Consider the following 27,760-nt stretch of genomic DNA (forward strand, 5'->3'; position numbering starts at 1 on the left):
CACTGTGAACGAACATAAAGATAATGCTTAAACGTCACAAATTTTTTGGAAAATGCATGTGTAGTGACATCGCGGGATGTCACTGTACAGTGCCGGCCCTAGAGAGGCTCGGTGAGCGCTGGTTGATAGCGCTCGGTGGCACCACGCTTGGCGTGCAGTGCCGGCCCAGGATAAGGTGGGAGTGCCGGCCGTAGGAATGAGGTTACTAAAGGCCATGGCACTCTGGTTGACCCAAGAGGACACGTGACCGGTTAAGTCGACAAAGGGGCCCCAAGTGGGGGCTAGGAGTGGTCACGTGGTCGGGGTCCAGATCCTGCTCGAGGATTCTGGAAGGGCAGAGTCAGCCACGCCGCAGAGGATATAAGCCGGGTCCCCCAGAGGGACCGGCGTTGTTCATCCTGAAGAAACCTTCGTCTACGTCCTACCGAGTCTCCAACACGTGGACCTGGACCCGAGTTGTGGTCCCGGTCCGCAGTAGCTAGTTATGTTGTAATTAGTGTAGTTAGCCTGGTGGTCACCATCATAGATTATTCTGTGAAGGGGCAGTTACCCCGTGTGTTGGTGTTAAATAAATGTGTTGCCTCCAAGAGTACGTCTGCGACTCAGTTGAACTCGCTACACATGGATAATGAGCAGTCCATGTTTACTTGAAATTCCTAGCTGCAAGAAGCCTTGAAATGTGAGAATAGGGCATCTGTTATAAAAGGCTATACGGTCATGGCAAAAGAATAAAAGTAGACTGATTATTGTAGACTCACCAGCAGATGACCCTTTCTCAACACGATTACTGGGGATAACTACGTTAATTTGGATGGGGCCCTTGTTGAAAACAAAGCTGCTGCAGAAATGTACCAGCATTTTATTTGATCAGTGGTGCGTGATGTGCATAGATGCGCCCAATCATGGCAATTTAAAATATGTAATTGTTTTAACAGCAGAAGTGGGAAGGCATATGTAGAATACTACATCTCATATCAATCTGTGGAATAGGCATATTGCACAAAGGATAACCGTTAAAATAATTTCATAACAAAATGTACATCTGCAGGAGCAACATCTATAACATAGTTTACTCTTGACTTAAAGCTTTCTTGACTGCAGGAATTCATATTCTTTGGGGTTTTCTATCTACGTGGCTTTACCGAAAGACCCAAATAATATAGTTTACTCTATTTAAAATAAACTAATTAAGAATTAGCCGTAAAATTCTGCCAGTTGTAATAAGTAATATAAATAAAAAAAGGTTAAACGTATCTGAAAAATGTGGTCATCCAGGTAAATCTCAAATTATCCGTGAAATGGCTGACCATTTACTCGGGTGAAGATGCAAAGTGGTAACATTAGACACGCTTACCCAAATAAAATGGAAATTTTGTTAAAGTGGTGTACATTTCCATGACCATGGCCTTCTTTTTCCCCAACATGTTTATTTAAGACTGTTAATTTATATTTTCCAAAGCAGCAAAAAAAACTAAATGTAAACAAAACAAAACTTTGATGTTTACACTGATAATGTCACATGTACCCATTATAGCCCATCCAACATGGTTGCATTACATATATAAACATATTTACATCACAGACTTACTCTGTGGAAATAGTTGTTAGGTGGTGTAAGATAAAAGGCTACTAATGGACTGGGCGCTGTCGCGACGTGGAAGCACTGTGCAATCTTGCGGCAGATCAAGGCAGGGTCGGCACCACACACTGGTGGTATAATTCGCCAAGCTGAGCCTCTTCAAACACTTTCCCCAGCTCATTTGTACTGCTAATCTCCAGCACGCAGAAATCACTGAACCTAGACGGGGGGGGGGGGTGCAAGAATGGGCAAGTGGAGAGGCAACAGATGGTGCAATGCATGTACACGTCGCGTTGGTTTATTTATGAATCTCGGCATTAAATTATTCACATTTTCCAAAGTGATAATATTTTTCTTATTGTAGAGCTACATTCAATGCATCCTATTTAATTTTCTCTTGCAATTTGTCTAAATTTTGAGACAACTTCAAATTCTAAAGACAGGCAACTTGTATTTTAAATATACTTTACCAAATGTGAACATTCATTAGTGATTCCAAACACAGCAATTAATCATACTATTTATAGAACAGCTTCACAAAATACCTACGCTAATTTATATATTTTTCCAGGTGGTGGCATGGTCATGCTCATAACTTATACAATTTACATTGCGAGTTGTCACACCACTGGAATAGATGTTAGCATTCTTTTAAGAAAATGTTTCCATACAGTTACTTTACAATTTACAGGAAGCTGGACCTTAGTGGAGGTGAATGAAATACATGAGTAGCATACAAAGTCATACTAATGAGCGACAGTCACAATAGGGTGTTTAATAGCAAAATAGTCCGAGTTAAAGACGGTACATTCTAAAAATGTGTATCCTTTTGTTGCAGTCGAATTGTGTATACTATTACTTATAAGACCCTCAAAGGACAATTTTAATCACTTGTGAAATGATTTCAAAACAATTCTTTATGGGCTGATATTGATTTATAAACCCTTAAGAGATGCCAGCAACGCACACTGATATGAGGATTTATACCATTGAGCAGCTACCCAGCCAACCGCCTTCACAATCCCAAGGCACTGCAGATCACTCAGACTATTCTGCTGTACCTGTATTGCCGTGTAGACATGGTACCCTCCCAAAGCACACTCATCATCTTCTCTTTGCATCTCTTCCCACTGGAGTCTACATCTACCTTGCTTGTTTTCTGCAGCACAATATACTCCTAGAAAGAGAAAGACAAGTTATCGTTCCTACTGGGTATATCAGCTGAGTTTTGTGCAATTTTGCACATTGACGCTCATGCAAAAGTGGCCATACTGGTGTCATTATACTCCCTTGTTGCAATTACATTTCCATAATAATCTTAAACAAATTATTACTGACGATCTTTAAAGTGGGCTCGGGTAGAATATGTTCCGAGAAGGGATGGCCGGTGGTTGAGACGAATGACAAAGTGGTAGCCAATGGAGAAAACATGCCTGAGAGGAGGTCCACTGCAGAGATGAAGCAATGAATGACGGATGTGTGCAGGAGCTGATGGATTGTTTCATCACAGAACTGACAGATGGTAATGACTCAGGTGGCTTCAACCAGCAGAGTATAGATCATGGCTGATGATGTCAGTGTAGATTTTACACATTTTCCCTATGATTTACCTGCTTCATGCCTCTTGCAGAGCACTATTTTAAGAGTACATATTCAGGACCTCCCCCCTCCATTATGCAATATTCATACGCTCTAATTGATTTTAAAGTGCTTGCCGTGTACACAAGAAATTGAAGCCATTTACTCGAATACTGCAGAGGCTTCCCTGCAGCAGGACAAGGATTAATTTGTTGTAGAAGAGCAGGCGTCCCATGAGGCCCAACTTGGCCACCCAACCCTCGATGGTCCGTGTGTACCGGGCCCGTGCTCGCATGTGATCCAGACGCAACAGGGCAACCGTCCCCTTCACCTGCACACCATGTCACGTGTCATGCACGCAATACAATTTGCACGATGCCATACAATTGTATAATTTCATGTGACAGTTATAGCCACATCAGTTTACCTTAACTTAGTAATTGTATTTTTCATTATTACTTCATTGTGTTTTTTCACTGATATAATTATAGTACAAATTAAGTTAAACGTATCAGTTATTCACCCACAGTTCCCTCCACATAAGCCAGCCATACGTTTTACAATCATTGGAACTTTACAATATATAACGCTTATAACAAACATGCTGTCATTTATACAATTAAATTAACGACAGAAGTTATGATGTCATATAACCATCGTGCAGTCAATTACTCTAGAACATTTTTGAAGCACTAATTTAATGGGTCATAGCTATATTTTATAACTTCATTATTTAAAACTTTATTTCAGAAAATAAGATGAGCACAGAAAATCACTCTTTGACAATGTTGCAAAACATATCATATGACTATCACTGATCTTCCATTGTATGATATAGAGTGGTGTACTATAGTTTAACCATATCTCGTCAAACCCAGTTCAAACCTATCTGTCTTAACATCTGGCAACCCCGGAGGAGCCACAGGATGAATAAGCTCTCGTATGTGGTGTAGCCCTTGTAAGCTGGCTTTTAAACCTGCATATGGCCATACAAGCGATTAGAGCTTATAAGGTCAATACAGTACCATGTATATAAAGATACAATTATTACAAAAGTGTTGGTTGTAATAATCATACATTTTTCATTAACATCTCTGCCTTAATGGCACGATATGAAGCATTTTTTTATGCCTTCAAGAATTATGCATTCATGTCTGTATCAATGGGAATAACACCTATTTAAATGTTGTATTGAGGACATTTAAATTACAAATGTAATTATTAATGATGAAATATGAATTATGTGATCATTTAATCATGGAATTGTTAGTGGATTTGAGATTGACTGAATTTTTTAAAATAAAATGCATGGAAATTAGACTGTTGGCAGAATATTTGCCTAGGAAACTAAATCCAATTACTCTGTGTATTGTTACATTTTTGGTGGATCTCAAATCTATCAAGATCTTCTTGCATTTTATTTATTATACAAAAATGTATAATACCAAATTTTTATTGCGAGTATTCATAATTCCTGGTTTTCTTTGGATTGAATACAATAATGGCCTTTCTGCTATGTCCCTTTTCAACACCATCACGAGAGCGCTGACAGTTGCTTTCATTTGCCATTTTTAATGATGAAATAAAAAAAATATTAATAAAAATCACTAAGAATGCACAGAGGTTTAGCACCGGAGCGTGTTGGGAGGCAGACTGCCTGGGCGACATATTGTACGTTTGTGCGCAGAACCGGCGCCCGAGTCATGCTGTGTGGATCCGGGCGCTGAAAGGAATAACATGGGTGGCAATTGGCGACCTGCCTTAAGTACGCATCGACATAAGTCGAACCGACTTAAGTCGAGGACCGCCTGTACTTATGCTGATAATTGTTTACAACATATAATTGTAATATAAGGTAAATGCACATTCAACGCGCGTTCGCACAACACATTTTCGCTACAATGCGGTTCTTCCATTCGGGAATACGTTTTGCACAACGTGGAATGCGCACGTTGTTGATGCAGTTTCTCAGCGGTCCATGACAAACTACTTTCTTGAGCTGCGTGGCTGAGCAGTATGGATATTCTAAATATACGCACGGAACGATACAGTACGTGCTGTTACCTTTATCTCAGTTTCAGTTCTTTGTCCTGCCATGTGTGTGCGATATAGTTTTGCTAAACGCGTTTTTCGCTTAACACATCACTTTTAAGGTACACATACTGCGTTAAATGAGTAATTACTGTACAGCCTTTGTCAATCCACTGCAGGATGAAGATATCCCCATGCCTGGTCAGTCATGGGGGATATTTGCCTAAATATAAGTTTGCTGGTCAGTGTCGGTTGGTAGAGGCAAAGGTCCAGGACCTGTTAGGGTATCACTTACCAGAGGTGTGGACTCGAGTCATGTGACTTGGACTCGAGTCAGACTCGAGTCATGAATTTGATGACTTGCGACTCGACTTGGACTTGCATAACAATGACTTTGTCCCACCTATGAGATGTGGACTCGAGTCATGTGACTTGGACTCGAGTCAGACTCGAGTCATGAATTTGATGACTTGCGACTCGACTTGGACTTGCATAACAATGACTTTGTCCCACCTCTGTCACTTACTACTGACTTTAGCCATGGCCAGGAATCAAAGTCAGATAGTCAGGTTAAAAGCACATTGTGCTTCTACCACTGCGCCACACCCCCTCCTTCTGTATCAATTCAATATTCACTATTCAATGCTAATTTAAACCAGTCCCTTAACCTGATTTTTTTTATTTATCCAAAAAAATGCTACACATACTTCCAAATCCTTCGCGGATATGTTTCCATCTTTATTCCCAGGTGATGCAGCTTCTGAGCAAAGATGTTTGGCATATTGCTCTTGCTCTGCTGTTATCGTGACCCCTCCGACGTGAAGCAACGTCTCAAAATTCTGCTGTAGCCACGAGGCTAGGTCATGCACGGCCGGCTGTGGCGGGAGGGCGAAGGCTCGCTGGCGGATGTTGTGCAGAAGGGTCCTGCACTGCTCCCTCGTCAGCGCTGCCGGGCTCGCCGCTCCGTCCACATGCAACGACACCACGTCCAGGTGTTGTTGCGTTGGGTAGCCAGGCGGCAGGCGGATGAGGGTGCGCAGTGGGTACCGCACACCTCTTGACTCGCAGCAAATGTTGAGCGCCAATGTTATCCCATTTGTAACTAAAAAAAAACATATCCCTTGCAGGGTGAGTATTTTTGCACTCTGACAGGGACATCTTTTGAGAACTGCTTAATGAGCTATATAGCTGCATATATCATACATATACTGATGTTCTCGTGAATACTATTAATGGTTATTTTGTGTTAGAGCCCATTTTCTATGTTTGCAAAACCCATTAAATGTTTGAACATTAACATTCAAATGACATCACATGCAAATCACAGAGGCAAGCTCTGTGTCATACAGTGCGATACTAGCAACATGAAACATCGTGTGTTGATATGACACGGACATCGGAGCAGTTCAGATCACAATTTCACCATCCCGCACCGACCAGCGCAGTGAAGCATGGTCAAAGAAGCCCCGCGACCAAAAGGGCACGGGGATGCCTTCATCCAGGGGTGGCTTGACAGAGTCCTGTAATTACCTGTCACACACACAGGGTGAATACGGTGCACCCACCCCACGTCAGGTGACTCCAAAGCAATTGTCTGAAGCCTTTTCATATTGAGACATGTTTGCAAATCCTTACGGATAATGGTGTCAATCGTGAATGTGGGCTTCAGGTTTGAAGAGGAGTTAAGGATATGATCAATTGCTATACAAGGAACGCTGCAAGGAGAAGAGGTTTTCAAAAGGCAAGCTATGTTTGGATGCATTCTTTTGCAAAAAGTTCACGAATGAGTGAAGTAACCACGACAATGTGTGCTTCTCCGTTGGTAACAGAGGCTGAAGCAGAAGAATCCCAGGGTGAGACAGATAACCCCAATGCCACATGGCGCTGCACCACCGCCTCACACGGCGACGACCACAGCTTCTCATGAGTACAGTATTCTTTTATCATAAAGTATCCATTTTTACACAAAAGATATGCTTGAAAATGTTTTCTACACTCCTAAGTGTGATTTTATTGTCTTGGGCCGAAATGTTTTCCGTAGGAACGCATCTCCAAATTAATGGGAAGAGGGCGCGATATACGGAATTTCGCTTTTGTTCGTGACATGATTCCAGCTTTGTTTAAACTACGATCGTGTATTTAATGCGTATTAACTTCGCCTCGTTACATCGTTTACTGTTTAATGCTTTACAATACTCTTTGTAATAAAACGTTTTTAGTTTTGCCAGAAAAAAGGGGAAACCCCTATTCTTATATTTTGTTTAAAGGCAAAGGAGGTCCCATGACGCATGACCCCGTCCTTGTTAAATATCCCACTAGCGACATCTAGCGATCTCCGGAGGTTCCTTTGGTATTTTTTCGCTTTATAATACAGTACCGTACAGTATTTATATTTCGATTTAAAGCTAAAACCGGATTCCCACCACCATCCATCCCAGAAGAATTCCCTCATCAAGACTCTATATCATAGAGCCCAATGCATCTCCGACCATGAACACATTTCCAGTGAACTCAAACACGTACGCCAAGCTCTTAAGGCTAATGGTTACTCCGACTACACAATCCGCAAAGCCATCACTCCAACCACCAAGAAGGATCCTGTTGAGGAGCCTTTCAAGACCATCACCTTACCCTACATTGCTGGGGTCACAAAAAAGATCTCCAAAATCCTGATTAAACACAAGATCCAGGTCCGATTCAACACAGTACATAAAATCCGTGATCTGGTACCGTCTGTAAAAGATGTGGTTCCAGACATACAGTACCCTGGTGTCTACAAACTAAGTTGCCTCTGTGGTAGCAGTTACATTGGGGAAACCAAACGACATGTCTCGGACCGCATCCGTGAACATAAAGCTGACCTGAAACACTGTAGGACAAACACCTCAGCCGTGGCAGATCACTGTTACAACTCAGTGGGCTCACATGACATTGACTTCTCCAAGACAGAGGTTCTCTGCAAGCCATCTGGCTATCATGAGAGATTCGTACATGAGGCGATCCACATTTACAAACACAGAGACAATTTTAACCGAGAAGATGGATTCTGGCTTAGCAATCACTGGAAGGACGTAATAAACCATTTTGATACACATTAGGGTGGGTAGAATAATACATAGTGTTATATTAAAAATGTATAAGGTATAGGGTGGTTTATAGCAATACAGTATGTAATTTAATGTTGGTTTTGCCTATGGAAGTATATAGTACGGTATAGACGCGTGTGATGTAAGAGAATAAAGTTTAGATGGAAGCATATTATATAATTTTTTACAACGTAGAATTTTTCATGTATTACTTACTGTTAGTAACTCAGCTTATTGTAGAGTATAGTAAGTTTACTGATGATGCTATGTAGTTTATACTTTAGTTTGTCATGCAGTTTATACTGTAGTTTTTTACGTGGTTGTTTAGTAACTACAGCTACATACTATTAACATTCCTTTCCTTTGTTAATGCTCCCCCACTTCCCCCCCCCCTTTGATGCTGCTAATCCTGCATAATGCACGGGCATAGTATTGATTTGGAACCCCCCCCGCCCACCTCCTACGCATTTTCCATATGCTGAATTCCTCTTGATATGCAAATTATTTTGTTTAGGCGCTCTTCTTCCCACCTCCCCCCCCTCTAACCCAGCTTAAATATACGCTCCAAGCTTGGGGTGTTTCATTCTTCGCCTGAGGATGGCTGCTTGCGTTGTGGCCGAAACGTCGTGAGAATTGTTTTATTATGTTTTATTTTTATTATTTTATTACTTCCCTTCTACGTGACTTTACCGAAAGAACCAAGAAGAAGGAGTATTTATATTCTCCACGATGATGTTTTAAGAGTTATGTATTATACGGTATATAATTTTGTGTCGAACTTGGACCCATATCTTAAAAAGGAGACTTTGCCTTTAACATTTGGCGGATCGCCAGCACTGATTCGAGGAAACCTATTTCTGCTGAGAGTGTGAATATCGAAACCAGTCGTGAGTTCAGCTTACATTGAATCAACGTTGTCCAAATGATTCACTCGCAGAGGGGCGTTTAAATGATCCGTGACCATTTTGTGGAGACCGATGCATGGGCGGGTTGTCTTCTTGTCTATCTGCGTGACTTGTGCTAGATGACCAGTTGCTGTAAACGAGCCACGAGAAGTTTAAATCACCCACGGCCACGTCCGCAGAGTCAAAACTGTGGAATCGGCGACGTTTCGGGCAGTGACCCTTATTCATAGCTTGTGCTACAATGCCGTATACTTTACATGCGGTGTATATAAACACACGGTGTTTAAATCACCTGAACGTTCTCGCACCTCCAGCTCGCCTCCTGCGCAGTAGATGGCCTCCAGCACGGCCACCTCGTCCCGAGCGGCCTCGTCCTGAGCGGCGCTCATGGAGGAGGCCGCGTTCCGGGGTTTCCGCCGCCGACCCCGCGTCGCCTGATTCCCCTGCCGGCGAAGGGGTCCAATTCCCCGGGACGGGCTAGGCTCGCCCCGCCCTGGTATCCGAGTCGCTCTTATCCTCAAATACTTGTATTTGCTAATGTGTTCGTTTACAAGAACCCACTATATTCAACCATATCGATCTGCGTCGTGTCGTTTCGATTACAGCGCGTTATTTGACGTGGTAGACGTGTTGTGCGAGTTTAAGCTCCTGTCTTACATTGTATACCGACTTGGCGCACTTCTCTGGACTGTACTCGTTTCTGTCGCCGCAAACTTCTCCGCAGAACAATCTGCGCGGTATTGTAATTGTGCACTTCTCGGTGGGGGTATTTTACTTCTGGTCAACACTTATGACGTGCACAGAGGTGTTTCCCCACATCTCTCACTGTTCACTTATTACTGATTCATTCTTCAAATATATTTAGCTGGCTTCAATTACTAATATGTTTATCTATAAAAAAAAACACTCGGAAAGTACCGACGAGGAGTGTGGTTTCTATTCCGCTATTCCAGTGTGGGAGACGCCGTTGTAGGAACTACCCTCTGGTAGCTGCTGCACAGGTGAGAAATGTTAACATAATTCGTGAAATGTCACAACATTAAACGTGTTACATTGAGACTTGTTGAAATGTCATGGTCGAAGCTTCCTTAAATGTTATCGGTGTGCTGTAACGTGCTTTTCGAAACATTGTCCAAATCATGGTTGAGTTTACGGTTGTTTTTTCGTCACATACATTAACTTTTTATCGTACTACAATTTAACGTATTGCTGATGAAAGGTTTGTCCTGCTTCACGTTAAAACCAAAGTATATCCTGTATTACGTGGACTCTCTAATTTCTATTTGTAGCGAGGTTACCGAGGCAACAGACAACTCCCCCCGGGACCCGAGGCGGCACCGATCCACATCGTGGCATGTGCCCGTGATGTTTCTGCTTTGTGGGTACGCAGTAATCCAGTGTCCACACACACACAGTGAGATTGATACAACATAGAGATAACGATTTCATTTCAAAGCACCATACACTATATGTGTTAAATCTTGACTTGAAGCTTTCCTGACTGCAGGAATTCATATTTTGGGTCTTTCGGCAAAGTCACGTAGATAGGTTCAAAGTCCCAAAGAATAAAAACACCGAGGCACAGTGACTTTACCGAAAGACCCAAAGAATACGATGTGTTCCACCAATTTTAAACATTATATCCTGATACACATCCGCATGTTGAACAAGATAGAGGATACCTTGATGTCAACCGACTAGGAATAATTCCAGCGAGGTGCCAGGCGAAGCCCTCTGTCTTGTACAATCATGTGGCAGGGTGGCGCAGTGGTAACAATACATAGCCGGCATCCCGTGTGGAATTTGTATGTTCTCCTGTTCTTGCATAGGTTTCCTCAGGCTTCTGCCGGTATCCCCCACCCTACCATAAAAACATGCAATATCAATCTTTGTTCAAATTAGGAAAAAATTGATATGACCCACATATAGCTATCATCACTCCCTATTGGTAGACTAATGCACATCACCGACCTAGATACTGGACAGCTGTGAAAACTACTGGACGTCTGTAATAAATAGCTTCTTAGCTCATCGGATTTCTCAAAGATAAAGTATTCTGATAAATATTCTGAGGTGTGACAACGCCTGAGCTCGGTGATGGGCACGTGCCTTGCCAGTGCCGCACAGGGGCAGCTGCCCAAGGGGGGTATCTATGCTGTGAGACAATTCGTAATTTGAGATTGAAATATTAATGTAAGCTAATTCATTCATGTACAGCACGAGAAGTAGATTGATAAATTATACAGCAGACTATAAATGGATGACTGATACATTTTGTATTGCTTATTGGCTCTCGCAGTTGTGCAGAATAAAAAATTACACATTCGTCAAAACTAACACGAAAAGTAATGTGTAAATGTAACCAGTACTTGTTAAATGGTGCATATTTTCGTGCTTCGGTATTATAATAACCTCTTTATTTTCTTTTGAACATATTTTTGACACTGCCCAAAAGGAAGATTGCAGCCAGGAAAACCCGATGCACAGTGGGCACGGGTCATATTGAGTACACAAATATGTTACAGGTGACATTTCAGACAAAGCCACTTAATATATTTCTGCAAATGCCTTCAATGTCACCCATTGTTTTCCTTTTCGGGCAGTGTTATTGATGAATGTGTTTAAGTTTTAATTATTTGTGCTGTATATTTATCCATTGGCTACGTATGGTGCGTACATACAACGTGTATACATTCATCACATTGTGTGACCTCGTGCGACCTGCAATTCCAGCCAAGATACATAACCAACAAAACGTCTCATCTCGCATTTGACAATCTCCTCACACACAGAAATTTACATCCAAGGGAATTCTATCCGGAGTGCAGACGTTAACGCAGACATGACGTGTCACCATATAGCACATTTTGGCAAAATTGTAGAGAGTAGGTTTATATTGTTATACAGTATTGGAAGGTAATATGATAGACTGTCAGGGTGGGACCGTCACAGCCAGATTAGCTTGATGCAGCTAATCTGGCTGTGACGGTCCCACCTGATGACGGAGACTTGTGTTGCCTCCGAAACGTCGTGATTTTTGATTTTATTTTATTTTCATTCATTTTGATGTTTTACCTACGTGACTTTACCGAAAAAACCTAAGAAGATGTCAGACTTTAGTGATCCGTTTAAACGGGTCTGACTTGAAGTTGTTTCAGGTCGAAACCAAGATTTGTAATTGGTGTGGTGTGTACATTATAGCGACCAAATAATACAGATCACACATCCTGTCACCACATTTTATAGTTGAACGTTTTTTATATAATTTAGTTAATTTCATAAGAAACGAAGGCTTTCACTATTGAAGGGGTTGTCTATTACTCAGTTGCTACTAATACACCAATTTAAAACTGGTCTTCAGGAAACGTTTTAATTCTCATCAGGCCCAATGGTGTAAAGTGCAGTCCCCAATCTGTATACACTCTTTGCTCTGAACACTCTTTATGTCCTGGGAAGGACTATTGTCCGAAATGTCGACTTAAATGCAGGGTGGCTCAAAAGTCAGGATACAGGGTTATTTGATTTATTTGAACACTGACATTAAAATATTGTTTTTTATTTATGTTCTATTATATTTTTTGTCTCGTCCTGCATGAACTGAAACAACGTAATTGATGAATGTTCAAATATTACTCCATCTTAAATTCAATTCGAAACAGAATTAATGCGTGCATTAACGTTAATAGAAGTCAGTGTGAACATTTGTTAAAATATATTAAATTACCCTATGTGATTTGTTAAAATAAATATCACCCTGTATATTTCATTTCAGGCAGTGTTATTGACTGTTTATTTTTTGTAAACGTTTAGCAGTTTGGTTTAACAAAGGGGAGCACTTTACACGTTACAGAAACCAACGAAAATGTAACAAAATTATGATTTTCTATAAATAATATACATTCAGCATTGTGAACCCACTGTTGAAAGGAGCGCCCACGTGCCGATGACGGGTTTGTTTGACGAGTCACAGAAACGATGAATCACGTGGATTAAAAAAAATGCTCGAGAGGCGTTACAAACAATGGTATGTTCGTCATGTGCATGTTCGCTTAACACGTGACATACTTCGTAAGCAATTTTCAAAAGAGAGACCAATGTGTGGGGAAAATTGTAAAGCCATTTTAAGTTACATCACGTTGGAGCAACGGTTCTGTAAAAGCAGGTTGAACAAGATGGTTGATTAACTTTGTTCTCCAACATCGTCCACGTTAAACATCAGAAGACATCGCAAGTTAAAGGGGTAATACTGCAAAGTGACGGATATGTAATCGCGTTCGCTTCATGTATCGATTGTATCGTCACTAAAATGAAAGTAATACTTAAACACAGTTTTTGTTTTACCAGGTAAGGCCCACTGAGCTCCTCTTCTAAATCATATTTAAACTGGAGAAATCCGACGAGCTCTAACGCTTTTTCATAGATGGCCAGTCGGGGCTGTTCAGAACGTTACAATACACAGTACATATAGGAAAGGTAAACAGACCACTTAAAAATATATACAAATCTAAGCTACTTTTTATTTTACCAGGCAAAGCCAATTAAGATATTAGGTTTTTCATAAACGACTTGGCCACAAATAGCTCAAATAAGCAATTTATGTGGAAAGTTATCGCAGCCAAATCATCTAAACGCGTTTCTAAATGTGGAGGGAAAACTGGACCCGGAGAAGAAAATCGACGTGAGCACGGGAAGAGCAGCAGCATCAGCATGGTGTGAGGTCGGGGTAGAAACCACAACCTCCTGTATACCTGGCGAGGGAGTTAACATCTCAGCCACCGTGGTTGGTACGAGCAAAGCTGTTGAATATCGTCACCAACCACCACGTGGGTCAGCACTTTGATGCCATAAAACTACGCGGAAATTACTAAACTGACCCATTAGTGGAAATTACGAATTTATAATTTATTTTCCAAGTGTGGAAAGCACGCTCGTGGTGAAGGGTGCTGTAGTAAATTGTACCACTGCTACTGCTGCTGCGTTCAACTTGACCATCGTGCGAAGCCAACCGAGTTGCGGGGGAAAGGTTGGCCAATGGTCGATGGTAATCCACCATCATCCATCGTCAACCCACCATCATCCGTGGTAATCCACCATCATCCATGCTCAATCCACCATCATCCGTGGTAATCCACTGCTTTATGGACTCGTAATCAATCCATCCAGCGCTTGCCACACGGGCTGCGTTCGTCGCTCCATCTCCACGGTGGTGGTAGAGGCACCTCGTGTGAGTTTACGTGACTCGCTTTGCCCCGACTGCAAATGGATTCTTCGCAGGCCGTGCGAACCCCACGCGGGACACTGTTGTGAATAATCGCGGCCGTCTGCTCGAGAATTGCTTTCAATTTACGCGGCACTGCTTTCTGTATTCATCAGACGAGCCTGCAATCGGACACGGAGGCTTGCCACGTTAGCTGGGTATATAGTCACTGCAGTACACACGACGCCCCCTTCTTCTTCCTCTTCTTGTTGTTCCTCCTCCCGCTTCGTGACGCGCGATGTCTCCCGGCCTGGCTGTAAGTGCGGAGCGCCTCGCGATTGTACGTGATTTGAACAGTAGCGGTGGTGTGAACAGTGGCGGTGGTGTGGGTTGTGTACGCGGGGCGAACGTAACTTAAGAAACGACTCAAGGCCCGTGTCGCTCTGAGACTCCACGCCGCATGGTCGCTGTCTGCTTGGTCTGGTTGTGTCGGCGAGTGAATGGCGACATCCGCTGCTGTTGCGAACGGCGACATCCGCCATTGACGTCGCAATCGTCGGTTTCGAGCCTCGTCTTGGCCTTTTTATCAAACCCGTTGTTAAGTCTTCCCCCTCTCCGCCGTGTTGGTTATCCTGCAGTGTGAGAGGTAATGGATGCAGGTTGATAATGTAGCTGTTACATTAAAAGTGCGAGTTTAATTTCGGTTCCTACTTTGAAGTCGCCAGCGACAGCCGCGTGCGGCCCCCCCCCAGCTGAGGGCCCCCCTAGCTGAGCCCCCCTCCCCAGCTGAGGGCCCCCCCCCTAGCTGAGGGCCCCCCCCCCAGCTGAGGCCCCCCCCCCAGCTGAGCCCCCCCCCCCGCACGCGGATCTCTTAATTCTCGTGTGGGTGGCTTTCTATTAAGATGTATAAAGTAACTTGGTATAAGACGGGGTAGAATACGTTTTAACTGCTCTAACTGGCGTGTAAGTAGTTGTACGACGCGTAACCTACATGGATAGTTTGCCTCTAACGCGGGACTGGATTGTAGTAATGTTATAAAGAAACTTTACTTATTACATTAAAATACAGCGCTGTGGTTTAACAGGAATCTTGACGGGGGGTTATCAATTGCGGTACGATTATAAAAGCTGCACTTCTAGATGTTGTTGTTCTTCAAATGCACCATCAACTAGGTACAGTGCTACTGTAACGTCAGATGACTCCATTTGACTTCATTTCAAAACAAACTACAAGGCCGCGATTGAACACTCAATAATCTAAATAATTGATAACCTAAAGACAACTTTTATTACTCAACACTTAGACTGCGTTCGTACCTGCGACACGAATTCTAAACTTCCTCAATGAACAACAAAATGCTTTGTGGAATGTAGAAAAGGTAAACTGAAGAAAACATTTTATTATTGAACAGCGACTTTGTGAATGCAGTGAAGCCAACTTAAGGCGTCAACCACTCACGTCCAAGGGGCCGTTCATAAATGACGTCACGCACCTGGGGGTGGGGGGTGGGTCAGACCAGAGGTCGCAATCGGGTACCCGATACCCGTACCCTACCCGACGATACCCGGCTACCCGTACCCGGCCGGGGTACCCATTTGCGACCCTGGTGCGGCCGGGTACGGGTAAGGAATCAAAACCCGTTTGCGACCTCTGGGTCAGACATTTGTGACGATGTGTGACGAGGGGGGGGGGTGAGAAATGGGACGTCACATCAAAATGCGCAACTATAAATAAATATAGACAACACGTTCTACTTAATTAAATAGACTTTTTAATAAATGTTTTCTCCTACAACATGAGAGTGCAGCGCCACATTAAATACGCACTACAATGACAATAGTTTAAAGCGATTTGAAGCATGTTTTATTTTGGGGGGGGGGAGGCAGAGCTTTGTGACGTCATATTTGAGGGGGGGGGGGTCTGACTTTGTGACGCCGTGTAACGAAGGGGGGGGGTCAAAAATCGTGTGACGTCATTTATGGACGGCCCCCAATTACAAAATCAACTAAACTTCCTCTTGTCCTCTTACCTTTAAAGTGCATACCCTGTGCATACTTATAACACGTTGCATACTTATAACACTTTGTCATTACCGTATGAGGGCAAAGTTTACACCTTCGCCTTGGTGCCTAAAGATGTCGAAAGGAGGAAGTATCACAAGCGAGGTTACTTGGGTAACCCCCAATGTCCTCTTCACGTGTATTGGGGTATACCACAGACAGGGTTTGGAACGGTGACGGCTCGTGACGTTTCCACTAGGAGTTGTGAGTGATCTCTGAAAGTTTGGTGTTCTATTCTTTGGGTCTTTCGGTAAAGTCACGTAGATAGGTTCAAATAAAATGACAAAATAACTACGACGTTTCGATCTGATGACGACCGCTTGTGTTGCGATCGAAACGTCGTAGTTTTTTTAGTTATTTTGTTATTTTCTTTGAACCTATCTACGTGACGTTACCGAAAGACCCAAAGAATATGAATTATTGCAGTCACGAAAGCTTTAAGTCAAGATTTATGGTGTTCTAATTAAGAAACACCTCGTCATCATATTACTCACCCCTGTTTCTGTCCAGGCATTGTTTGAGGTGGAAGAGTAAAACAGTCGGCAAGGGAACAGAAAAGTGCATTCTGTTTTGCACATCCACATGGCCAGGCCTTTCTCGCATACCAGCTTGGACTGAATGTCCCTACGTATGCTTTTCCCTGGTCGCCTGGGGGCTGGTTGATGTCGATTTTCGGTTGATCAGGGCCCAGTTGCTTGATATTCAACTTCTCCTGCATGGTCATCCTTTCAAATGGGATATTTAGGAATGACTGCACAGTATTCGTTGCTAATTCTTAGTTTGCTGCACCTGCTGCCATCGCCATTGCTGTTGTTTCCTCCTAGAGCGTATAGGCCGTGGACCTGCTATATTTGCACAGTGCAACCCAACGTTGTGACATTGTCATTACAGCCATGGGCGCATTTTCACCACCCTGGATGGTTCTCAAATGGCGTGGCTAAAATGTGAAGCTTCTCACAATGAACGAAGGCAAAACGCTCACTCGGACACCTTCACAGCCGCCCCGAGACCTACCCGAGGCACAAATCAGACTTTGGTGTTGCAGCGGTTTCTAATATGAACAACTTAAAATGTTATCTTCATTAGCTAATTCACGTTGGATGAATCATATATAAATAGGAACAATGTACTGTATTTAGATGTCTATACGGTAAGTGCTATGGAATGTGTTACGGTTCAACAAAAAATGTAAGCATTGTTAAACTCATAAATAACAAATATTGTGCATTTGCATATAATAAATACTATATAGTAAAACAAACAATAAAGTTCTAGATTTGAAGCTTTCGTGACTGCAAGGATTCATATTCTTAGGTTTTTTCGGTAAAGTCACGTAGGTAAAAAATTTGAATTAATAAAAGTAAAATAAAAATCACTTAAGAATAAGACAAAGTAACATAAATTGAAACAAAAATCTTTATATTTTCACTTACCCGATGCTGGCTTGCTTGTTGGAAGGGGCGTAATGAGTCACCACAATTGCACACACACACAGGGCACGCACACACAGATACACTTCAGTGGTGGTGAAAAAAACAACATCCCCCATATATCCTTAACAGACTATTGGGGCAAGTGCTGTTAGCGAGCATTGCCGATGAAGGCGAGTATGGTACACGAGGGGGTGAGTGGGCAGCACCACACCCGGTCACTTTTGACTGTGCAGTGACACACCGCACCAGGTACTTATTTGAGGCTGAGCCAACCTAGGGGGGGGTCCAGTACCCATTCACATAATCGTCACTGGTGTTGGTCGTGAGCGGGAATCGAACTCGGGTGGCTGGATTCTAAGCGCAGTGCGCTAACCGCGACACAACATCATTATGGTGTATGATACTGACATCAGTATGACCACAACATTGGAAGCAATGTGTGTCGAAAGGTTGTAATTACACAGTTTATAAAAACAGTTCCTCCATGTGACGTTTTTTCCTCAGACCAAATATAACTCCAAAATCCATTTGGTAATTACCATAGTTTGACTTGGGTACAGGGCCATCCAGACCTTGTGGAACATTTTCCATTGCTGTAGACAAGTTTTTCATAAGTTAGAGACTTAATGACAAAACAAAGTATTTTAAGTGACTAAAACATATCTGTTTTAATAACTTTCATACAACTTGTTTTCCATTTTTAGGAGTTCTCAGAGTGAAGAAAGAAAGCATGTCATTTCCCATCGACGACCTTTCAAAACACCTTTATCGCCTTGGCCGGTTTGTAAATTGCCCATCAAACTTAGAGCCACGAATACGGGATCTGGCCAAAGCTGGATTTTTTTACACTGGCAAGGAAGACAAGGTCGAATGCTTCTCGTGCAAAGGAGTGATCGGTAATTGGAAGTCGGGTGACTCGGCCATTGCAAAGCATTTGCAGAGTTTTCCAAATTGTACATTTGCTCGGTCGCTGGCACAAGCTACAGACACTCAGACCTCCGGTGGAGCATCTGTACCAAGACATATTGTGGCGGCTACCAACAATGCATCCGAGATCACCCATCATCATTCTCTGCCACCTTCGATTGGCATGAACGAACCACCTATGCAAAACGCTCTCACTTCCTTGCCAAATGTGGAGGCAGGGGTACCATCGAATTCAGAGATGCATGTCGAAGCGAACAGACTGCTCTCATTCTCCACATGGCCAGAGTCATCTCCTGTTCGGCCTGCAGACTTGGCACGGGCTGGACTGTACTACGTGGGTCCCAGCGACCGGGTGGCCTGCTTCTATTGTTCCGGCGTAATGCGTGACTGGGAGGAGGGAGATGTCCCTGCCAAGGAGCATGAGCGACATTTCTCCACCTGTGCTTTCGCGATGGGCAGCAGCAACACCGGTAACATCCCACTCGCTCAGGCCCAGGTGGGTGTTTCTAAATGGTCTTGTGGATACTTCTCAATTATTCAATGTATGTTACGCCTATAACCATATTCTCTGCGTTATAAGATGCAATATCTTTCCTGTACTTAAAAGCAATACGTTGACGGTGCATTTTATAATTAGGTTTGTGGCCTCTATTGCTGCCATGGCCACTTTAATCAAGTGTAACCAGATTTCAATACCTTTATTGGCACCGGGCACGGTTAATTCCTTTATTTGCATTACCCAGGATGTTGTCTTTTACATTTATCTTTCAAAATAACCACAACGTTTGGAGGATGTCTTTGTGTTTATAGACACCCTACTGATTTCTTATAACTCTCTTCCCAACAGTGAATATTGTGAAAGCCATGCCTCATGTCTTACAGAGGAGAGTGTTCAACGACCTAATAAGTGTATTGAAATCATGTTTCTCTCTAATTTCTCCATACTATTTAGTGGAGTATTTATAATTGGATCACCCTGTACTTTGTTGATTCTAGATGAAATTTCTTGACAAAAAGTACTGATCGTCAAGAAGAATGTTACATTTGATGAGTAATTGTGTTGTTTTTGGGGTGCTTTTCTAGCAGGCCTCATTTTTGCCGGACACTCAAAATAGTGCGTGTTCTGCATCTCCTATGGCAAGGACAACGAGGGCCAGAAATCCAGAAATGCATTCGGTGGTGGCGCGGCTTGCAACTTACCAGGCCTGGCCTTCCACTGCCAATGTAGCTGCACAGCCACTAGCAACCGCTGGCTTCTATTACACTGGTATGGCAAGATCATTCTCTGAGGTGTAAATGTATGGTCCTGTTTTTTTAAACCAGTTTGGTCTCATGGTTGGTCACTAAATTAACCATATTCAGTTATGTGATCTTTGTGAACAGTTTATATAAAGTATTTGCGATAAAAGGCTAAAAACGTAACCATAGCAAGGGTATGAAGTGAGGAAGCTTGACCAGTTTTACAAGGAAATTGCGTTGCAGAGTGAACATTGAGTTTCACCATTTTCCAAGGAAATGTTTAAGGAACATGCATTTTTCACAAGTTCTGTAAGGTTAAAGAGTAGCAATACAGTATTTTTTTCATACATTACAATATTTCATAGTAACTGCAATAATGTATTGTGAATTTCTGTATATTCATGTAAATTCAGCTAAGTCAATTAAGACTTTGAATATAAATTATATGGGTTATCTTTGGTTCAATCAAAAAAAAGTTCAAAATAATCCCATCCTTCTGCTTGGTACTTACATTTTTTTGATCCCAGTCCATTTTTAATAATTGTTTTAGATATACTACATACTCATAATGCTTCCTAGTTGTGTTCATCCAACAATCATTTACATTTCCTGTAGTTTATTGTTCATGGTTGTAATAATGACTTATCAGCAAATCCAAAATTTTGAATACTATTATCAATTATCTTTTTATCGTTTTATTTTGCCAGTAACAGTGTTTGGAAAATATTTTCCAGTGCCACTGATTAGAAGAAATCTAATAGTTGGGGGTCCCTTTCATTAGGAGTGAAATGAAATATTTAATTGTGTCTACTTCTGCTTTGGATTTTTTTTAAGTTGACCTTCATTAGGAGTTGGAATTTCCTTTTTAAAAAAACCCATGTTTCTACTCATAGCCTTAATTTGATTACTCAGGGCATACTTCCCTTGACAGTGGTGCCCCAGGAAGTATTTATAGCTATAACTTAAACGTATTAAAATATACTCTGCATATCATAGCATAAACATGATTTTTTGAGTAAATATGAATATAGAATATGAAAAAACACGTTTTACTTTATGTGTATCCCTCCAGCTGAGCATGAGTGTTGAATTTGCAATTAGTGTAAACAATAGCTACAGGTAGCCAAGCTAGAAATTGTGTTTAATGTCTGGTTAAACTGTATTCATTTTAACATTTTAATTCAGTTGGCTCTTAAATGTTTGTGTGTGTCTGAAATATGCCAAATGCAGTACAGGAATAACATGTATATTTTGGATAGGTCATGGAGACAACGTGAAGTGCTTCCACTGTGATGGTGGTTTACGAAACTGGGAACAAGGAGATAACCCTTGGTATGAACATGGCAAGTGGTTTCCCAGGTAATGCATTTGGCACCTGCTATGTGGTCAAATTAAATCCAGATGGACACTTCAAATACTCAAGCAAACACGATGGCTATCAAGAGCTGAAAAATGGCCTGCACTTTAATGTTGAATCGCAAATGACGACTGCTTTTCTGACATCTATGCTCTTTTCTCTTCAGATGTGCATTTCTTTTACAACAGAAGGGTGAAGCTTTCGTAAATGAAATAATGAGGCAACATCCACAATTGATAGACCTCACGGTAATGTACACTTGTTCTGTTGAGTATTATACAATTTACATAGTTACATTAAAACCACAGTTCCTGTTTGTCTTAAATTTAGTAAAAATACATTTGTCTGAGCCAACTTTCGTTTCATGTACAGTGAGGGAAAAAAGTATTTGATCCCCTGCTGATTTTGTATGTTTGCCCACTGACAAAGAAATGATCAGTCTATAATTTTAATGGTAGGTTTATTTGAACAGTGAGAGACAGAATAACAACAAAATAATCCAGAAAAACGCATGTCAAAAATTTTATAAATTGATTTGCATTTTAACGGGGGAAATAAGTATTTGACCCCTCTGAAAAACATGACTTAGTACTTGGTGGCAAAACCCTTGTTGGCAATCATAGAGGTCAGACGTTTCTTGCAGTTGGCCACCAGGTTTGCACACATCTCAGGAGGGATTTTGTCCCACTCCTCTTTGCAGATCTTCTCAAAGTCATTAAGGTTTCGAGGCTGACGTTTGGCAACTCAAACCTTCAGCTCCCTCCACAGATTTTCTATGGGATTAAGGTCTGGAGACTGGCTAGGCCACTCCAGGACCTTAATGTGCTTCTTCTTGAGCCACTCCTTTGTTGCCTTGGCCGTGTGTTTTGGGTCATTTTCATGCTAGAATACCCATCCATGACCAATTTTCAATGCCCTGGCTGAGGGAAGGAGGTTCTCACCCAAGATTTGACGATATATGGCCCCGTCCATCGTCCCTTTGATGCGGTGAAGTTGTCCTGTCCCCTTAGCAGAAAAACACCCCCAAAGCATAATGTTTCCACCTCCATGTTTGACGGTGGGGATGGTGTTCTTGGGGTCATAGGCAGCATTCCTCCTCCTCCAAACACGGCGAGTTGAGTTGATGCCAAAGAGCTCCATTTTGGTCTCATCTGACCACAACACTTTCACCCAGTTGTCCTCTGAATCATTCAGATGTTCATTGGCAAACTTCAGACGGGCATGTATATGTGCTTTCTTGAGCAGGGGGGGACCTTGCGGGCGCTGCAGGATTTCAGTCCTTCACGGTGTAGTGTGTTACCAACTGTTTTCTTGGTGACTATGGTCCCAGCTGCCTTGAGATCATTGACAAGATCCTCCCGTGTAGTTCTGGGCTGATTCCTCACCGTTCTCATGATCATTGCAACTCCACGAGGTGAGATGTTGCATGGAGCCCCAGGCCAAGGGAGATAGACAGTTCTTTTGTGTTTCTTCCATTTGCGAATAATCGCACCAACTGTTGTCACCTTCTCACCAAGCTGCTTGGCGATGGTCTTGTAGCCCATTCCAGCCTTGTGTAGGTCTACAATCTTGTCCCTGACATCCTTGGAGAGCTCTTTGGTCTTGGCCATGGTGGAGAGTTTGGAATCTGATTGATTGATTGCTTCTGTGAACAGGTGTCTTTTATACAGGTAACAAGCTGAGATTAGGAGCACTCCCTTTAAGAGTGTGCTCCTAATCTCAGCTCGTTACCTGTATAAAAGACACCTGGGAGCCATAAATCTTTCTGATTGAGAGGGGGTCAAATACTTATTTCCCTCATTAAAATGCAAATCAATTTATAACATTTTTGACATGCGTTTTTCTGGATTTTGTTGTTATTCTGTCTCTCACTGTTCAAATAAACCTACCATTAAAATTCTAGACTGATCATTTCTTTGTCAGTGGGCAAACGTACAAAATCAGCAGGGGATCAAACACTTTTTTCCCTCACTGTAGTTCATATAGATTTATGTTTGTACAGTATATTTTATTTTACGTGATTGGGTTTGCTCTGAATTCTGTTTGTTATTTTTAAGGTTTTGTGCGTGATTGTTTTGCGCTGATTTCAATTTATTGATTCTGATTTATAATTGCTTCGATGTTTCTAATTTTATGTTATGGCTTTTGTCATTTTTGTGACCTAGGTCAATGAGTTCTCAGCTGTTAAACAAAATAGACTAAAGTTAAACTAAGCATACAATAGAAATGTTGTAAATCATTCAGGGTAAGAATATAAAGTATTTGGTTTGGTTACCAATATGCTTAATTGTAAATAGAGCCGAGAATAACAGGCAAAGTTGTGATTTTTTTCTGGTATCATTTATATTTTTCACTTTGTGTAACACCAGTGATCCAAATGCTTTTCATTGACAAGATCCTGCTTTTTTAGGGTGAGGTATTTAGACAGAGATCACAGAATGCAGCTGCACAAAATGGGAATGGTAAGGTGATATTTTTGTACACAACAGCATTGTCATGTTTTTATATTAATTTGTGCCAAAATGTGTACATTTGTGCATCTCGTAAGGCTATCCTTACAACACATTCGAACCTTTTATCCAAACTGCTTGTTGATTGTCTGGTTGTTTTTTTGATCCACTACAATTTACACCGATGGTTGAATGTTTTTGCAAATGTCGTCTTTGCGTACAGGCATCGGCAGCGCAGATGAGACCTTGATGAAAAGCGATGTGGTCAAGGGTGTGCTTGAGATGGGTTTCCTTGCACCGATGGTGGAATCGTTAGTGCGCACTCGCTACCTCACTAAGGGGGAGACGTACAGCTCTGTCGTTGAGCTCGTAACAGACGTGCTTAATGCAGAAGAAGAAGAAGGAGAATCACCGAAGAAATCCGCAAATTACGTTCAGGGTAAATACCCAGCAACAGAGATCGACCTTGCAATTTACATTGTCCGTAACTTTCTTGCTGATTAAATTGAGTAAAATACGTACAGTCATTGTGTGGTACACATAATAGCAGGTGTCATGTTTCTGATGATCACATAGTTATGTCAAGGCATAATTGTGTTATAGATAATATACCATACTGAAAAACAGTACTCGGCTCGCTTCATGTGAACATGGTTGTGATTACCTATGTTAATCGTGCCGTGTGGATATATCTTCAACAGAACAACAGAAGTCTGCTGCTGAGCAAAAGGAACTGAAAAGTGAAGAATGTAAATACTCCATGCCAGAAAATTATACAAACACATTTATGATGGTTATGTAATTCATCTAAATAATTTATATATCAACAATGTAGCCCTGTAATTGGAAATGTCCCCACATGATCGTTGGTGTTATTCCACATTATTTTACAGTTGCTGCTTGTTCCCATTAATATGTATGTAGGCTCTTCATGATCAACCATAGTTTTTGAAAAACTGAAAGTGTATGTGTGTGCTCTCCATGGTAGCGCTACCGCCGGAAGAGGAGCTCAAGCGGCTGCAGGAACAGCACACATGCAAGGTGTGCATGGACAAGGAAGTATCCGTTGTGTTTATACCGTGCGGCCATCTCGTGGTGTGTCGAGACTGCGCCTCCTCTCTGCGCAAGTGCCCCATCTGCCGTGCGGTCGTTAGAGGAACAGTTCGGACGTTTATGTCGTAGGCAGATGGCCAAGGGGAAAAATGACGTTGACACTATCTTTATGGCGTTTATATAATGATCTGTATTAACATACCTAATCATTTATTAAATAGTTAATTAATTGTGTGTGTTTAACTTCTTATATAGAGACAAAAGACGGCCAACAGCAGAGTCGTTTTGGCAACAAACCTCAGTTACGATGTATTGTGTCAATAAAAACAAGAGTGTGAATTATAGTTGAAAGGAATAAATTGACTGCCTTAGAAATATTTCTGAATCTTGAGAGGCAGGTAAGGCACCTCAACGTGACATGTGCTGCTTTTAAAGAGCAACACTTTAATTATTCGCAGCACAAAGCAGGATGAGGTAGTCATGGTTAAGGGTATCAAATATTGAGTTCCAGACAAATGAACATTAAAGGTTTTTATTTATATGGGCAATATTGTTTACAGTGTACATTTGGGTCTTTTTTTCTCTCCATTTTAGTTTGCTAAATATAATTGCTTTCGGTGGAAGATATGTTTTAACGTTAATGTGACCAATGTTTTTTCCTATTATGTGCGTTTGTCACATTCCAACTGGTGACATGGCAACTGATGTTTCCCATCGCTACAGTTGACAAACTTTGCACAGCTACACTGCATTGATGATCTCCAAAAAGAGTGAAACACGTGGCCATTACTAGTTTTTGGAATAATTCTTTTCAGCAGCTTTGTAATTCAGTGGGATTCTTTACATTTTCATATAAGTTTTGTAATGCTTAGTTTGGAAGTCATAAAAGTGGTCACAAACATGTAAATTGCGTGTATTCTTAATACACTGCATTTCAATTGGATTGAGTATGTGGCTGAGGAAAGTGTGCCTGTCAATGGTATGAAAATGTGATAAATCTGAATTCAATATGCCCTGTTACAAAAGTGCATATTTTTACAGAACCTTGATAAGTCGTTTAATAAAACACGTGTCTGTAGTTGCAATTTATTGGCCATAACATTTGCTTTATCCACTTTAAAGTAGCTTTAGATCCATTAGTGGATTATATATGTTCAATGGTATCGTGACAAGATTTTTGTACAAAGCAATATCAGTTGTATAATTATCCTGTTGTCATTGCTTTACTGTACCTATGATAATTGGTACTTTGCAACTGAAAAGACTAGTATAGTTACACAATTAAAACTGTATTTAGGCTCATTCTTGTAATGAATGTACAATGGTCCATGCAATTATAAGTGTGGGCGATTAACATCTATATTCAGCTAAAATGTACGTCACGTTTCGCACAAAAAAACTGGTTAGTATTGAAAATATTGCATCTGAAATGGATGCTAAATGTTATATTTTATATATATATAATCACTACAGGAATACCTATGCATGTACTGTGTAGTAACCGTTGATGGGTGAAAGAGCTTACATTGCTATAATTGTTGCTTAAGTTCAATGCACTTACCACTAGCCAGTTAACCATTTTTCTCAATAACCAACATCTGATACTGAGGCACATGGTTGCCACAATATGGAATCCTGAGGCTTTCATAAGGAAGCTCAGGAGAACTCAATCGTGGCTGCCAGCCGTCTTCAGTTGGCCCTGCTTCATCCTGTCTTGGACGATCTGTTTGATTTCTGGGATCTCAAGACGAATTCGTGGAGGGCCGAGCAGGTCTTTGTGGTGTGGAACAGGTCGATTCTTCCTCAGATTTTTGTTCAAGTTGGTTCTATTTCAATAAAGAGCTATTGCCGATTAAATGTTCAAATTATTTCTGGAGTAATTGATGGCATAATTGTAAAAGTGCATTGATTTGAAGACTTGAAGTGCAGTTGAATGATTTGGGTAATCTTTATTTGAACTGGAATGTGTGTGAACGTCTCGCACCATGTCGTCAACCGTTCTAATCAAATGTACATAAAGCAAAAATATACAATTGAGAATTAAAATTACAAAGCTATGGAACACTTGTTGCAATGTGAAAACATTGTATTGTATCTTGACTTTCGTGACTGCAGGAATTCATATTCTTTGGGTCTTTCAGTAGTCACGTAGATAGGTTCAAAGAAAATAACAAAACAAAAAACTACGTTTCGATCGCAACACAAGCGGTTCCTGATGACGACCGCTTGTGTTGCGATCGAAACGTCGTAGTTTATTTTCTTTGAACCTGTCTAACTTTACCGAAAGACCCAAAGAATATTGTATTGTATGCTATGGAAAGTTGATAACCCTGCTGAGAATGGTGGGAATGTACAATGATAGTGTTTTTAGATGACATTCTGTCATGCATTAGTCATTAATTCACTGGTGGAAGAGGGCCGATCCACACCTCGTCATGGTGGTTGTTTGCTATACCAGCGTGGTCAGTGTGGGTCGATACAAAAATTGCCCCGGACCAATGCAGACGTCACTCACTAATATTAGCCAGGGCTCATCTGTGTACTGGACATGTGAAAAAGAGCTTAATAGCTCATCGGATTCCTCCAGTATATTCTGATTGCCAGGGTCATTGCGCAATGCACAAACGTCTGGACCAACTCTCTAACCCAACGGCAAAACCCAGTTTGAATAGCTGCATTTAATATTGAATGCACAAGTTGATAATATACAATGTTGTTTTAATATTGTTTTGCCTAATGCATTAAACATACGTTGAAAACATCCTGAATGAGTTGTCTTAATTTTGCACTGGTATATTTTTTTTTATTCGAGTTAACGCTTATGGAAGACCAACATTTAAGTTATAACCCATGTGTTTACAATG

The 27,760-nt window shown here is 41.5% G+C and overlaps 2 protein-coding genes and 1 long non-coding RNA gene across 10 annotated transcripts; 2 read left to right on the plus strand and 1 right to left on the minus strand.

Annotated features, from left to right (window-relative positions):
- Positions 1–820: 820 nt before the first annotated feature.
- Positions 821–9,924, minus strand: RWDD3 (RWD domain containing 3). Its single transcript, XM_078868434.1, has 5 exons — positions 9,472–9,924; positions 5,896–6,290; positions 3,324–3,488; positions 2,641–2,756; positions 821–1,798 (listed from the first exon to the last, which is right to left on the minus strand). Exons 1-5 carry the CDS (start codon positions 9,566–9,568, stop codon positions 1,684–1,686), a joined length of 888 nt encoding a protein of 295 aa, XP_078724560.1. The 5' UTR covers positions 9,569–9,924; the 3' UTR covers positions 821–1,683.
- LOC144941930 (uncharacterized) lies at positions 9,603–10,531 on the plus strand. Its single transcript, XR_013639295.1, has 3 exons — positions 9,603–9,675; positions 10,133–10,180; positions 10,469–10,531. It is a non-coding gene; the product is annotated as an uncharacterized LOC144941930 (long non-coding RNA).
- On the plus strand, positions 10,528–27,673 carry LOC144941928 (baculoviral IAP repeat-containing protein 7-like). 8 transcript variants are annotated; one of them, XM_078868425.1, is made up of 10 exons: positions 14,323–14,692; positions 17,262–17,406; positions 18,575–19,293; positions 19,881–20,064; positions 21,296–21,395; positions 21,560–21,641; positions 23,804–23,855; positions 24,067–24,282; positions 24,545–24,592; positions 24,832–27,672. In XM_078868425.1, exons 2-10 carry the CDS (start codon positions 17,397–17,399, stop codon positions 25,023–25,025), a joined length of 1,605 nt encoding a protein of 534 aa, XP_078724551.1. In that variant the 5' UTR covers positions 14,323–14,692; positions 17,262–17,396; the 3' UTR covers positions 25,026–27,672. The 8 variants fall into 8 exon arrangements, with proteins under 8 accessions (XP_078724558.1, XP_078724557.1, XP_078724551.1 ...); XM_078868426.1 differs by having other exon boundaries at positions 17,329–17,406; XM_078868432.1 differs by lacking the exons at positions 14,323–14,692; positions 17,262–17,406 and adding an exon at positions 10,528–10,561.
- Positions 27,674–27,760: the final 87 nt, after the last annotated feature.

Source organism: Lampetra fluviatilis, chromosome 26, assembly GCF_964198595.1.
Source record: "Lampetra fluviatilis chromosome 26, kcLamFluv1.1, whole genome shotgun sequence".
NCBI lineage: Eukaryota > Metazoa > Chordata > Hyperoartia > Petromyzontiformes > Petromyzontidae > Lampetra > Lampetra fluviatilis.